Source organism: Macaca fascicularis, chromosome 10 (assembly GCF_037993035.2).
Source record: "Macaca fascicularis isolate 582-1 chromosome 10, T2T-MFA8v1.1".
In the NCBI taxonomy this organism is placed as follows: domain Eukaryota; kingdom Metazoa; phylum Chordata; class Mammalia; order Primates; family Cercopithecidae; genus Macaca; species Macaca fascicularis.
Window position 1 is genome coordinate 82,403,824 of NC_088384.1, and position 15,579 is coordinate 82,419,402.

Here is a 15,579-nt window from a genome sequence, read left to right on the forward strand (position 1 = left end):
TTTTTTCTTTAAACAAGGTTTGAAGGAGGCACATCTCACACATAAGCATGAATATTCATCATCATGCTTTCCCAAAACTGTTCCTTTTTTGAGATGGAGTCTTGCTCCGATGCCCAGGCTGGAGTACAATGGCGCTATCTTGGCTCACTGCAATCTCTGCCTCCCGAGTTTAAACAATTCTCCTGCCTCAGCCTCCCAAGTAGCTGGGATTACAAGCACCCACCACCACGCCCAGCTAGTTTTTGTATTTTTAGTAGACACGGGGTTTCACCATGTTGGCCAGGCTGGTCTCAAACTCCTGACCTCATGTGATCTGCCCACCTGGGCCTCCCAAAGTGCTGGTATTACAGGCGTGAGCCACTGTGCCCAGCCCAAAATTGTTCTTAATATTCTAATTTCTCCAAATGTTGGTCAAAACATTCTTCACACCAGCAGAGGTGGGAAGATGGCATGTAAGAATATTCTTTCAGCAAAATATAATTAATGCCAAAACGGAAAAATAGTAGGTATAGTACAGTAAAATTTGAAACCAGTAACAAAAGAATGAACAAAACCCACAAAGCACTTAGAAGCTTAAAAAAAAAGTGTTAAATATCTCTCTCAGAGGGGAAATTGAAAATTTGCAATTAATTACTGATAGTTTAGGAAATGATGGCAAGAACAGCACCAGTCACACTTAGTAGCCAGAGGTGTTCTCAAGAAAATTCACAGCCTTTAAAGCAGATACAGCACATGAAGAATTTCACTAGCTAAGAAAACAGTACAAAAAAATGAACCTAGTAAAAGCAGGGGGAATGAATTAATAAAGATACAGAAAATGTGAAACAGATAGAAGTGGTAAATCTGAAAGCTGGTCTCTTGAGGGGAAAAAAAACCCAACGTAGACAAACTTCTGGCAAAGCTAAGCAGGATAAGAGGATGCCTGTGCAGGTAGATCTGCCACAGATCCCGTCAGAGGGAGCTAAACTGTTACCTCCCCCCAAATTAAAACAAAAAGTAAGAAAATAGTGGTTTTCAGAAAAGCCTAAGTAACCAAAATTGATTCCTCCTCACTGTAAGTATGGGGGTGCCTCCAAACTTGATCCTGGCCCTTCTCTCCATGCACTTCCCCCAAGGAGATCGCATTTCTTTGAAGGTGAATATTTCTGCGGAAACCTGTAGTTCAGTCAGACCTGTGAACTCCAGATTTACAGAGCCAGCCCCCAGCTTGTCCTCTCCACTTGCTGTTACACAAGACATCTTCAACTGTAAATGAAAAAAGCCCCAGACTTTTGACTCCTTTCCAATCCCCGAAACCAGTTTCTTCTGCCTTCCTCCTTTCGGTAAATGGCACAACCGTGCTCTCAGTTGCTTCAGCCAGAAATGTCTATCTGCTCTTGAGTCTTCGTTTCCCCTCATCCCTCACACAGCCCGTCCTGCCCTTCCTCCTCCAGAACAAGTTCTAAACCTGCTCTCTTTTCCAGGCCTTCACTGCCACCACCGTCTGCGAGCCTCGCCCTCGGCCGTTGATTCCTCACTGTCCCCAACTTCTCCCTCATGTCTCCCAAGGGTCCTCCTCTGTCCCCTCCTTTTGACACATCAGTTAGACACAAGCTAGAATTCTGGAAGCTTTGGGGTCTTCTTACTGTTCCAATGTGTGGAGCCTCACGTGCTGCCCTTGGTGGGTGTGTGTGCATCTCTTGGCCTGGATACCTGGAGCCCCTTTGCTCTGGGCACCCAGGCATGCAGAGGTGGGACATGATCTTGAATTATTTAGATGCCTTCCTCCACTCCACCCTTACTTGTCTCTTTCTGTAACCTCTTCTTGAAGCCTCCTGGACTCTTCCTCTTTCTTCTCCTGTTTTCTATCTCTTTGTCTTTCTTCTCTATTTGTGAGAACTATCTTTTGCTTTATCTCTTATTCCTTCTGCCAAGACTGTCATTTATGCCCTGGTGTTTTTTCAGTTTCTAAGAGCTCTTCTGTGTCCTTGGGCTGTCAGCTCTGTGAGGGCAGGGCCTATGTGCTGGGCGGGTCACTTCGGCACCCCCAGCACCTGCCCCTCCCATGGCTGAGCTGGCGCTCAGTGAGCAGGTTGTGAACTAATGAAGAAAGGCTCAGGAAGCCCCGTAAACCCATGACCACAAGAGCAACCAAAATAGTTATTGAAGGACTCTGATTCCTAAAAGAAGCCCTGGGTCCAGATGGTTAGACAACAAGTTCTTTCAGTCTTCAAGGAGGAGAGAATATATGCACCGTTTAAACTGTTCCAGAGCTCTGTGAAAGGAGGGAAACTCCCCAGCCAATCTTAGCAGCAAATTCTGACTGAACTAATACAAAAGGAGAGCCATGGACCATCGTTTTCTTTCCTGGGGTTGTGTTAAAAACAAACAGATCCTGAGCTGATGGATGTATTGTGGCACATTCTAAGCAACGAGCCCTGAGTTCAAATGTCTTCAGGTAGCATGCTCAAGTTCTGCATCATTCTCTACTGTAAGGCTCCTTCCAATCTTTAACAATGCAAATGTGCAAAAGACTCTATTCACCTTCAGAAAAGGGCCTTAGTGTCCAGCCCTGTCCACCCTTCATTTGTTTTTTAAATGCCACACATCTATAAGCATATCTTGGTAGACTATTCCTTAGAGCATGTTTGGGAAGATGCTGCTACGGATAACACAATGAAAGAACAAGGCATAATGTGTCATTTCAAGAATTCACAGATGGTCAGATATTAAAGTGTGTTGAAATCGATCGTGGCTGCATGGTAGGTTTTATTTTATTTTTTTTAGTTTTGAGACAGGGTCTCACTTCATCACCCAGGCTGGAGTGCAGTGTCACGATCTCAGCTCACTGCGGCCTCTGACTCCTGAGTTCAGGCGATTCTTATTCGTCAGCCTCCCAAGAGTACCTGGGACTACAGGGTAGATTTTACTAATAAGCTCTTATTGATAAAAACTATGGTAATAGTCCCCTCCCCTAAATTTTATTTGTAAAATTCAACCTACGTCCTTGCTGCAAACTTAGCAATGTGAGAACAGAAGGAATTTTTTTTTTTTGAGACAGCGTTTCAGTCTTGTTGCCCAGGCTGGAGTGCAATAGGGCAATCTCGGCTTACCGCAACCTCCACTTCCAAGGTTCCAGCAATGCTCCTGCCTCAGCCTCCCAAGTCGCTGGGATTACAGACATCTGCCACCACTCCCAGCTAATTTTTTGTATTTTTAGTAGAGACAGGGTTTCACCATGTTGGCCAGGCTGGTCTCAAACTCCTGACCTCAGGTGATCCACCCACCTCAGCCTCCCAAAGTGCTGGGATTACAGGTGTGAGCCACCGCACCCGGCTGTACAGAAGGATCTTTATGTATAAGATAAAAATGCCTCATACTTGAATGATGAAATATTCAAATCAGGAACTTAAATAAGCTTGTTTATTATCACTGGTATCATTTAAAGTTATTCTAGATGTGCTAATCAATGTATAAAACAAGAAAGTAAAATAATGTGGATCCATACCAAAAAGATCAGAGAGGAGAGGGGATGGTGACTTGCCTGTAGAGGAATTAAATACATTCCACAGCTTCGTAAATAATATGGTGGTCCTGGGACAGGGATAGACATCGGTAGAGCAGAGTAAGAAGAACAGAATCAAAGAAAAATAAGTATTTAGTATAGATGACAGTCATATTTGAAACCAGTAGGGAATGGACAAATTGTGTAGGAAAAACTAACTTTTTGGGAAAAAGTTAGACTCCTAATTTATATCAAATTATATTTCAGTTGAACTAAGACTTAAATATATAAAATAACCACGAAAGTGCTAGAAGAAAACCTAAATAAGTATTTAATCCTAAGGGAGGGAAGATCTTTCTTAAAGCAGATATTGAAGAGAGAGAGAAAGAAAGATTTTACTACTGACACATTTAAAACATCAAAAAGCACTGAATTAAAAACAAATCTGGTATGGTGGCTCACACCTGTAATCCCAGCACTTTGGGAGGCTGAGGTGGGCAGATCACTTAGCTCAGGAGTTCTCAACCAGCCTGGCCAACATGGTGAAACTCCGTCTCTACTAAAAATACAAAATGAGCCAGGTGTAGTGGCAGGCGCCTGTAATCTCAGCTACTCCGGAAGCTGAGGCACATGAATCACTTGAATCCAGGAGGTGGAGGTTGCAGTGAGCCGAGATTGCACTTGAACCCAGGAGGGGAAGGTTGCAGTGAGCTGAGATTGCGCCACTGCACTCCAGCCTGGGCGACAGAATGAGACTCTGTCTCAAAAAAAAGCTGGGAAAATACTCATAAAAATGTCACAAGAAAGGCTAATATCCCTAACTTGTAAAGAGTTCTACTAGTTAAAAGTGAGAGAGGCCGGGTGCAGTGGCTCCAGCGTGTAATCCCAGCACTTTGGGAGGCCAAGACGGGCAGATCATGAGGTCAGGAGATCGAGACCATCCTGGCTAACACGGTGAAACCCCATCTCAACTAAAAAAAAACAAAAAACTAGCCGGGGACATGGCGGGCGCCTATAGACCCAGCTACTCAGGAGACTGAGGCAGGAGAATGGCATGAACCCAGGAGGCAGAGCGTGCAGTGAGCTGAGATCCGACCACTGCACTCCAGCCTGGGCGACAGAGCGAGACTCTGTCTCAAAAAAAAAAAGTGAGAGAATCCCAGTGGAGTAATGGATGAGGAGTGTGATAGGAGTAGCCATTTAGCAAAAAAGGAACTACACCTAGCTCATTAATGTGTGAAAAAGGTTTATGCTCCCAATTTATTAAAATGTGTATTACCTACATGATTCTGTTGGAATTGAGAGTGAATGAGTGGTACAAACCAAGTCATTCCAATACAGATGGGGTTTAGAGACAGAGTCTCAGGGAGGTTAGTGCGGCCGGTCAGTGACTGCTCTTTCTGGCACAGTGCGTGTGTCCTTGGTAGGACCTGCATTTTAAAACCTTTTTTTTTAAATTGACTTTTCTTATGGAAAATTTCAAACCTATCCAGAAGTGAAGACAATAGTTTAATGAACCGCCATGTGTCAATCCCAGGCACTCCAAAACAGTATACTTTTATCTATAGCCCACTGTTTTTCATCCCCCTCCAATTCAGTTACATTCTAGGTATTTGAAATTTAACAGTGATTGAGCACAGAAATCTAAAGTAAAATAGTCACCTCCTACTCTATGTCTCAAAAAAAACCTCATGATTGTTAACTAGCAAAAAAGTTTGTTTTTATCCTTACATATTTTTATATTTTTATGCAAATAAGCACAAACTAGCATATATACAGCTTCAACATAATTTTATTTGCTTTTACCCCAGTAATTTGTTGGGTTTACTGCTCCTAGACAGCATGTTTACACTGATCTCTTTCTTTCTAAATCTGCACAGTGTTTAATATAGTCTATAATTTATTCAACCATTTCTCAATTGATACTCATGCATGTAGCTTAAATTTTTGCTGCTACAAAAAAAATTGTTGAAATATATACCTCAATGTGTAAAGACTGAGTATTAGAAGCAATGATGATACAGTTTTTCAATTAAAGCTGTTTATGTTGCTTCCGATGTCATACAGTATGGGAATTGTTAAACAAGCTGTGGTGTGTCCATAAAACAGAATACTAAAGCAGTTACTGAGGTGCTAATGCAAATCTCTGTCTGATGAGGTGGAAAAGCAAATAGGTGAGGCAGGTCAGGAAGCTGCTTAAAACTTGATGCCAGTTTGGCTTAGATGATAACCTGTTCATGTCTGGGGACAAGGAAGATGACAATGTGTCTTCCTCCAGCACCCAGCAAATATCCAGGGAATGAAGGCCATTCAGAACAGATAGACCACAATATTATATGGTTTTATCACTCAAGGGGGATTATGGATGATCTTCAGGGTTTTATTTTTTCTTTCTGCTTACCTGTCTTTTAAATTTTTTCTACAATTTAGTGTGCATTACTTGCATGACATTTTAAAGTAAAAGTTAGCAAAGGTAAACATGAGGTGAAAAGCATGCAGTGGAGTAGACAGCAGCCCATCCTGAGAGCTGAGGCTGAAACGCTTCATCCCTTTGCTCAGTTAAGATGTGTGGACATGGGCAGGTCTGCATCTCTAAGCTGCTGCCTCTCTGTCCCAGGGTGCCCGCCCCCAGGTGTATTTGAGACTAAAAATAAACTCAAAGTAGACAGGTTTTAGAGCAGAAAGAAATAGTCATGTTCATCCGCTGCCTAATCTGCTTTCTAAATTTGAGTTGCCGATTTGGGCCTGAGATCTGAGTGTCCCTCCTCAAATTCTGTGTGGTCTCAGTCGCCTCTTAAATGTGCAGGTGTGTTGCCTGAAATAATGATGACGAAAATAGCAGACTTGGGGCATCTTCGGATCTCCTAATATTCACTCTGAAACAAATAGGTAGCATTTTTTTTTTCCCAACATGAAAATTATATGTAGGTCTAAGTTTAAAATATTCCAGTTTTAGTATCCCTTGTTACCATATTGTTTTGTGTTAAACTTCACTATCCCGGAGGAATTGAAATAACATGGGCACTGTGTGCGTTTTCAACCTTGAACTGGTACTGGCGGAGACCCCCGATGGATCACCAGTTCACTGAAGTGCCTGAGTAGGCGGGGAGACCCGTGGAGCAACACACGCCTGTTCTCCAGCCGGGATGCCATCCACACCTCATGAGGAATGTGACAGTGGAGTCACACTTGACCGGCTGTCGATGGAGCTAATGATGCCATCTCAGCAGTTGGAACTGTGCCCAGGAACAATTAAGCTTAGCTTTGACTGAGAACCTACTCTTGCTGCCAGCTCTACTTCAGGTCTTAAGTGAAGGAGCGAGACCACGTGGAGGCTTAGACGCATTGTTGGGCACCAGTTTTGTTTTGGTGATGAGTAAATCCACCTGGGGAATGGGAAGTGGCCCCACATCTGCCAGCTCCATGGGACACCAGACCGATGTCACGGACTGGTGTGTCAGGAAGTGCCGTGGTCCTGCTGTGGAGGAGTCGGCGCCTGTCGCTGCCTCCCATAGCACTTAGTGCAGTTCAGTCAGGACCGTGAGGCTCAAGGAGAGGGACTTCTCGCAGCCCAGCCTCCCTGCCCTGTGACCAGGGTGCCAGAAGGAAAGAGTTCAGTTCAAGCCACAGAGCTAGATTCCTGGCCTCGCAATGCTGCAACCCTAGCCGTGTGATCTTGACCTCTGGCTTTGTCTCTGTGAAAAGGAGACGATCATAGAAGCCACCCCATAAGGTTGAGATGATGCACAGGAAGACATTAGTGTAGTGTCTGGCACACAGAAGCCTCTCAGGAATGTTATTAATACTGAATTCTACTGTATGTAGTTTTCTTAAACAGTGAAGCTTCACTTTTTGCTCTTTTAAAAGTAATTTATGCGTGCTGTAAGTAAATTGGAAAATACAGAAAAGTGGGAAAACTAGTTGCAAATCATGTAACTACTCAAAGCGAATCCCTGGGAGAATTTTGGATCATGTCCTTCTTACCTGTTTGTGTGTACATGCAGTAGTTTCTTGGTTTGCTTTGTAGTTAATTCGTAGTTCGAATCTTACAGTTTATGTTGTATCTGGCATCCTTTCCCCTTCCATAGTGTAAGCTTTTCCCATCAATGTATACATTCTTTGGGTTTTCTTATTCTAGTTAGGAAGAGCTGTCCTAAGGCATTTACCTCAGAATTTCATTTCGGTATCAAGAAATGCTAGGCAAGTTAGTTGTAACATCTTCCCCTAAAGTAGTGTTTCAAAAAGATGTACGTTCCAATAGATGTACTGTTTCTCAAATAGTAGTTCAGAGGACTAGCAGCTTTCTAGGTAAATAAATTGAACACTATGTCAGTTTTGCCATAGAAGCTTCGAGTGTTATTTTACAACAGAGACATAACAGCTTTTGACCTAGTTTGTTTTCTTTCTCTCCTCAGGACAATATTCCTAGTATTACTGTTTTCTCAATATGCCAGAAATGTTAAATTTCCTCTCCCGATTTATAAATCTAAGAAAGGATGGACTGCGTACAAGTTACAGCTGTTCAAAATGTTCCCCGTGAGTAGCTGGCTTCTTCCCCTGCTGATATTTTTGCCTTTGGATAATACGTAAGATGATTAAGGGAAGGGAGGGTTTTAAGCAGGCGCCCCTTGGGGGATCACGTCTGTGCGGTGATATCAGGGTACTAATGACCACTCAAATCATCATAGACTTAAAGGTTCTGATTGTGAAATGAGAGCACATCCTTTTAGCAGTGCCACAGGAAGGGGACACTGTCGTTGGGACTGAGTGAGATTCGACTCCACGTGGCCTCTGCAGGCACAATGTCCATGCTTGTTTTACTAGCCAGACTTTGGAATGGGTAAGATAAATTCACCTGAATGAAACTGCTCTCTCAGTGAGATTCCATTCAAGGAAGAATACGTCTGCAGAGTGCTGACTGTGGTGGGCTCTGGGGTGTGATGTTCAGACCGCGGGAAGGAGTGTTTTTTGCCAATACCTGTGAGCCCTGCTGGCCTGACAGAGCTTCCCCTTGACCACTCCAGATCATCCTGGCCATCCTGGTATCCTGGCTGCTCTGCTTCATCTTCACGGTGACAGACGTCTTCCCTCCCGACAGCACGAAGTATGGCTTCTACGCTCGCACGGATGCCAGGCAGGGCGTGCTGCTGGTAGCCCCGTGGTTTAAGGTTCCGTACCCATGTAAGTATTCTGATGGCCAGAGGGGTCAGGAGCCCAGGAGGGCCCAACCGAGAGGGGTTGGAAGTTGGCAGAACAGCCTTCTTTGTCCCAGAATGTGTCCTGAGGGTCTTGCCATTCTGGTCAGGAGAGGATTAGACAGCAAGTAAGAGAGGCCCTGTCCCCAGAGAGCAGAAGCCAACACACAGAGACTGACTGGCTCCCTTCTCAGATTAGCTAGCTGTCTCTTTTGGATCTGCTAGGATGAAATCCGGGACAAGGTGTCTCTTGCCAGGTTGAGGCTTTGGTGGCCAGGATTTGAGGGCAGCTGTTTAGATAGGCAAGTATAGAGCTGCTTGGTCCCAGAGCTGCCAAAGTGGAAAGACGTGAGTGGGAACAGCCTGGGGATTAGCAAGCAACCTGCTCAAGCATGATGGAATTTATATAATCTCTTAATGGGCAGCCATAATCTTTTAAATTTGGCCACAGCTGTAGAGGTAAGTTGATAGTCACTAGTGGCCAAAAGCTGCATCTTAATTTGAGTGTTGTGTAACTCTTGGGGGTGTGAATGCATTCCCTAGCTGGGGTGTCACCTGGACTGGTAGCTAGCCCTGTCTAGGTGATCCCAGTGGTTGTTACCCACTTGGTTCCATTGTGAAGACTCTAGTCCCAGCGTTTGGGTTTTTATTAGAATTGGGGCCTGAGCTTAGTCAGGTTCAGCCCACTTCTTTCCCTGTTTAACCATCTTACTTTCATTTTTTATAATGGCAAGGAGAAAAAGAGAGAAGCCAAGAATTTTAAGGTTGGGTTAAAGAGGACTGCTCTGAGCATGTTGAATGATGAGTGTTGGCTGTTCTTTTTGTTCTTAATACACTTGGGAAAGCTTTAAAAAGTTTCGTCTTTCAGGCGGGACACGGTGGCTCATGCCTGTAACACCAGCACTTTGGGAGGCCGAGGCGGGAGGATCACCTGAGGTCAGGAGTTCAAGACCAGCCTGGCCAACATGGTGAAACCCCATCTCTACAAAAATACAAAAATCAGCCAGGCATGATGGCGGGTGCCCGTAATTCCAGCTACTTGGGAGGCTGAGGCGGGAGAATCGCTTGAATCTGGGAGGTGGAGGTTGTAGTGAGTCGAGATCGCACCACTGCACTTCACCCTGGGAGATAGAGCAAGACTGTCTCAAAAAAAAAAAAAAAAAAATATTATCTTTCTAAAATAACTTTCTATCAGATGGTATGGTTTAAGTATGCACTTATACAGACCTGTTCTTTCTCCAAGAAAGAATGTGCATGGCTCATAAACATACCTATAGTCTGAGATAAAATGAAATTACAATTAGTTGATGAGGCAGTCAGGGCAAGGAGTGGGGGGAGGCGGGGGTGGCGGGTGGGTAGAAGCACCCACAGCACTTACACGGTGGTCTTCTGCTTGTGTGGGCAACTCCCAAGGTGGGTGCCAGTGGGAACACAAGCTGGGCTGTCCAGGAAGGGCAGCTGTACAGGTGCTGGGGCCAAAGGGAGTTCACTAGGACCCAAGGGGCCCTGCACAGGAAGGCAAAACTTAGAGCATCTGAGGTTGTGCTGGCCATGAGCGAGCACGTAGGGCTCCTGGCCTGCCGAGGGCTGATGCGGTACCAGAGCTCCACTAGCTAGAAGGCCACCCCCAGGGATATAGTCGTACTACTCTGTACATATGTAGTGCTCTCCAGTGCTTTGTCTCAGTCCGGAGAGAGGCTTTCGAATACCTGAGCCGTACTTTTCAGTGTTTAGTACACTAGGCATAATCTGGACTCATAATCTGTAATATAGATACCTGGAGCAAAATGTCAACAGTGCTGAGGTTGAGAAGCCCTGCTGTCAAGTAACAAACTAAATGGAAGTTTCTTGGTAAAAGGAGATATGAAATAACAGATTCAAGATAGAAGGCTGGAAGTCAACAGGGTCTTTAAGAAAAAAAAATATATATAGATATAGATCCAAAGGAAAAAGGATCAAAATAAGAATCCCCCCTCAAAATCAAGACACTAAACTGAAACCAGAATGCTACAACAATAACATAACAGTACAAAAGATAATTTAGAAAAAGCAAAATGTTGCTTGGTATCGAAGGCCTCTGAACAAGGAAAATCCATTCCAAATTAACCTGGAGCTGATATGTTGAGCAGGCCTCTTGCTGGTGGCATAGGGTGTGTCGAGCCCCGTCCATCAACCTGTGTACTTTGTACCCCTGACCAAGGGCCGCCTCTGCATCCCCTGGCTGCTCCCACAGAGTGAACCAGCCCGAGGCAGGAGCAGTTCTGCCCTTAACCACACTCCAGGCTTATTCTGCACGTCTGACTTTGTATCCTTTCTCTTCCCAATCCAGTGGTTGCTCTAGGCTACCTACAACACAGGCCAAACCCCTGAGATGGCTTAGATGGCTTTTGGAACCCTTCCCGAACTTGCCTCCTGTCCCATGCTCTGCATGAGAGCTTTGCATCCACCAGAACACCTTCTTTCAAACCCCACCCCCCCGACCCTCCCCATCCCTGGAGGGGCACCTCCATTCCCACCTCCTCCTCAGATCCTTCGCTGGCCAGGGCCTCACTTTGCCTTTTCCTGACCTCCTCACTGGTGCTCCTTGTGACCCAGCTCGGCTTGCATCCACTTTTGAAGTTGAGCCATGGCCCTCTCCCCGGATCTTTTGGAGTGTCGTGTGCCCCCAGCTACATTGTTGGCTCCTGCGTGAGAGACCATGTTTTAGCCATCGTTCTTTTTCCACTGTGCTTTCTCCTCAGTGGGTGTATTATAACTAATGCTTCAAGTAAAGAAGGGCTACTCCTTTATCAAAGGAATCTATTCATTCTCACACTGAAAGAGACCCATGCTGTTTTTATTAAATAAGATCTATGGCTTTCAAGTCCAAATAAATATACTTGTAAAGAAAAACATATCTAATGAGGGATTAAGTAAATGCCTCACTTTGCTTTCTGAAACTATTTAATTTCATAACTTGGTTTATGATTTAAAAATAAGGTTCTGGTATTATAGTAGAGAAGGACTATCCATACATTATGGATGTTTTACTGTTGGGATTTAAATTTAGCTGGTGATTTCTCACTGCTTTTTCACTTGATGCCCTCCCCTGGGGAAGGCCACTGCTGCTTTGTACCCTGCTCTGTGCAGCAGGGTTGTAAATCCCTCATGCAAACTTCCCAACACGGCAGGCCACTTTCAGTTGTTATTTAGTAGACGCCGAGTGTGGCTTGGAAGCAGGAAAGAGAAGTTACAGCCTCTTCCAGCCCAGCGTTCTTCCTGTTTTTGTTTTTGTTTTTTTTTTTTTTGAGATGGAGTCTTGCTCTATCACCTAGGCTGGAGTGCAGTGGCGTAGTGTTGGCTCACTGCAACCTCTGCCTCCTGGGTTCAAGTGATTCTCCTGCCTCAGCCTCCCTAATAGTTGGGATTACAGGCACGCGCCACCTCACCTGGCTAATTTTTGTATTTTTAGTAGAAATGGGGTTTCACCATGTTGGCCAGGCTGATCTCGAACTCCTGACCTCGTGATCTGCCTGCCTTGGCCTCCCAGAGTGCTGGGATTACAGGCATGAGCCACCGCGCCCAGTCACGATGTCTTCTTTTAATTAAAGACACAGTGTGGATCAGTCTTCATTATGGCCCTCTTCATCTAACTTAGCAACTGTCCCAGGCCTCTGGTGCTTAAGATTTTAAAATGAACAGTTTCCACCAGCTCGAGAATCTGAGTGGATCTTGTAGAGTCTTGCAGCGTTCAGAAGGACTTTGGTTAACTGGTCCTGGTCACTTTGGCCTGCTTCTCTAGGAGCATTCATGGTTGTTTTCCTCCCACAGTTCAGTGGGGACTGCCCACCGTGTCTGCGGCTGGTGTCATTGGCATGCTCAGCGCGGTGGTCGCCAGCATCATCGAGTCTATTGGTGACTACTACGCCTGTGCACGGCTGTCCTGTGCCCCTCCACCCCCCATCCACGCAATAAACAGGTATGTTCCTGAGAAGGCGAGTTCCTGATTGGTCCCAGCACCTTGTTTCTTTGTTGTTAGGTTCAGATTACCTTGAAGACAAAACCAAGAGTTTCAGCACAGCCCAGCCAAGCAGCAGGACTCTCATGACTGTTTGACACATCATTGCCCTTGTTCACTTTCATCTTCCTCGTCCATGACGTGGAACAGAATTCCTACCCTTCCTTAACTGCAGTGACATCAAATAACACACTCTCTGCGAAACCACTGTAAGCCTTAAATTCAAAAACCACACGCCAAGCACCATACTTGTTCTTTGCTCTGTGTGTGTGTGTGTGTCATTTGGAGAGACAGATAGGTAAAATCAGTGTAGCTCTATGTGTGTATATATATGTGTGTGTGTGTGTGTGTATATATACACACACACACACACACACACACACAGAGAGAGAGCGAGTGCTACTTTGAGTTTCTGTTATCTTGCTTTTCCAACTGTTCTTTTTTTTTTTTTTTTTTTTTTTTACACAAACTGAAATTTTTCTTGCGAGCAAAACAAGCTCTTCACTGTTTACAGGTTTTTTTTTGTTTGTTTCTTTTTGTTTTTAATTAAAAAAGACCCAGGGTCTCACTCTGTTGCCCAGGCTGCAGTGCAGTGGCTGTTCACAGGCACAGTCATAATGCACCACATGCTCGAACTCCTGGACTCAAGCAATCCTCCCCCATCAGCACCCTGAGTAGCTGAGACTGCAGGTGTGCACCACCATATTTGGCTATACAGCACTATTTCTACGTTGCAAAAATTACCTGTTTTTTTCCCCTGTGTTTCCCCACCCAATCTTGGCTGCCACAGTCAGACAGACAGAAAGCAAAAGGATATCATTTTCTCTCCCCTGTAGTGGAAACCTTAGCAGCAGGCAGTAGTAACTGCTCCAAGTCTGTCAATTAGATACATTCCAACTGTCCCCAAGGGTAAGCACTGTGTAATCTATGCTTGGTTACAGTTTATATAAACAGGGACAGGGATAGCAGAAATGAATGAAATCTGGGGGATCTAGGGTTTATGAACTATGGGGTTTATGATCTCAAAACATTTGGTCTTTAGCTTTTGGAAGTTGTTAGATAATTGCCCCTGAGGAGTCTGCAGAGAAAAGAAAACAGCCCAAATCCTCTTCTGTTCTCCAGCCAGCTCTGCCACCCCAGAAGGGACTGTGTGTGATGAGATCAATGGACTGGGCCTTGGCTCTGTTAGAGGGTTTTCAGTCCTAATATCCACATCTTTCTCTAGTGGAGCTGCTGCATATGATTAAATACCTGTATATCAATATGTTTAAAAGTGTCAGTACTTGTGAAATTATAAACCATTTCCTTCCTGATGAGACTGGATTTTAACAGTAAAGGATCACATCAATGTTTTATTTCCATAGACGGCCCATGTTTGTCTTGATGGCTTTATTTTCTGGCTAAAATCCTTTGCTTTCATTTGCAGTGATTTTAAAAACACTCGAATCTAACGTGTGATTTAGAGGGATACTTCTCAAAATGGAATGAGCTTTGGGGGTTCTATTAAAATGCAAATTCTGGCCGGGCGCGGTGGCTCACGCCTGTAATCCCAACATTTTGGGAGGCTGAGGCAGGCGGATCACCCTGAGGTCAGGAATTCCAGACCAGCCTGGCCAACATGGTGAAACCCCGTCTCTACTAAAAATACAAAAATTAGCTAGGCATGGTGGTGCAAACCTGTAATCCCAGCTACTTGGGAGGCAGGAGAATCTCTTGAACCCAGGAGGTGGAGATTGTAGTGAGCCGAGGTTGCGTCACTGCATTCCAGCCTAGGTGACAGAGATACTCTTAAAAAAAAAAAAAAAAATGGAGATTCTTTTTTGCTTCAGCAGGTCTGGGGTGGGGTCTGAGATTGTATTTTTAATCCCCCTCCCAGGAGATGTGGAAGCTGCAGGCTCTGGACCACATTTTTGGATTGCAGATGTGTAGAGGCTATTTCAGAATGAATGCATTATCCCATTGAATGAATGTTTTTCTTTCCTCCATTTCTTTACATTTTAGGGGAATTTTCGTGGAAGGCCTCTCCTGTGTTCTTGATGGCATATTTGGTACTGGGAATGGCTCTACTTCATCCAGTCCCAACATTGGAGTTTTGGGAATTACAAAGGTACACAGATTTTTCTAATTAAATGATTGGGCTTCTAAACATTCATCCATTTCATTGATCGGTCTGGCCACTGCAAGTTCCAAATGAGTGGGCCTCTGATTCTAAAAAATTATTTCTCTCCATCTCCTTTTTTTTTTTTTAAGTGTTTATAATGCCTGTTTGGAAGTCTCTCCTCTCTTGCTGGTCCAGGTAGGGAGGCACTCCGTGCTGTCACTCCATCACGCAGTGTAGATATTTATAAAGCACCGACTCTGCCAGGCCACTGTTCGAGGCACTTGGGATACATCAGTGAATTAAAAAGTGGAGTTTACATTCTAGCAAGGGAAGACAGACAACCAACAGTCAGCATACTAAGTCCATAAATGATGCAGTATGTCAGCCAGTGACAAGCACCGGGGGAAACATGGGACAGGAAGCTTGGGGAGAGGGGGATTAGGTGTTAAATAGGGTGATCAGGTGACCTGAACACAGACCTGAAGGGTGGAGGGAGGGAGCCTGCAGATAACCTGGGGAAGAGCCTTCCAGGCCGGGGTGTGGCCAGGGCAGAGCCCTATCCTGGGAGTAGAAGGTCAGCAAGGAGGCCAGTGCGGGTCAGGGAGTCAGAGCAGGTGGGGTCTGCCAGGTAATTGAGGACCAGGTTACACAGGCAGGCAGGTAGGTAGGCAGTCACAGACTGCCTAAGTGGAAGGGGGTGCTGCAGGGAGCAGCTTGGTCTGATTTTTTTTTTTTTTTTTTTTAAGGATGACTTTGACTGCAGTGATGAGAATAGACCATGGGGGGCTGGGCAAAAGGAGAA

The 15,579-nt window shown here is 44.9% G+C and overlaps 1 protein-coding gene across 9 annotated transcripts in view; it reads left to right on the forward strand.

The window, feature by feature from the left end:
* Positions 1-15,579, forward strand: part of SLC23A2 (solute carrier family 23 member 2) — a 150,048-nt gene that overhangs the window by 119,431 nt on the left and 15,038 nt on the right. For all 9 annotated transcript variants that reach the window (XM_045362547.3, XM_045362543.3, XM_074004824.1 and 6 more), the window contains 4 exons: positions 7,900-8,020; positions 8,509-8,665; positions 12,490-12,637; positions 14,678-14,783. In XM_045362547.3, the coding sequence (XP_045218482.1) occupies positions 7,900-8,020; positions 8,509-8,665; positions 12,490-12,637; positions 14,678-14,783 (532 nt within the window). The remainder of the gene's footprint in view (positions 1-7,899; positions 8,021-8,508; positions 8,666-12,489; positions 12,638-14,677; positions 14,784-15,579) is intronic.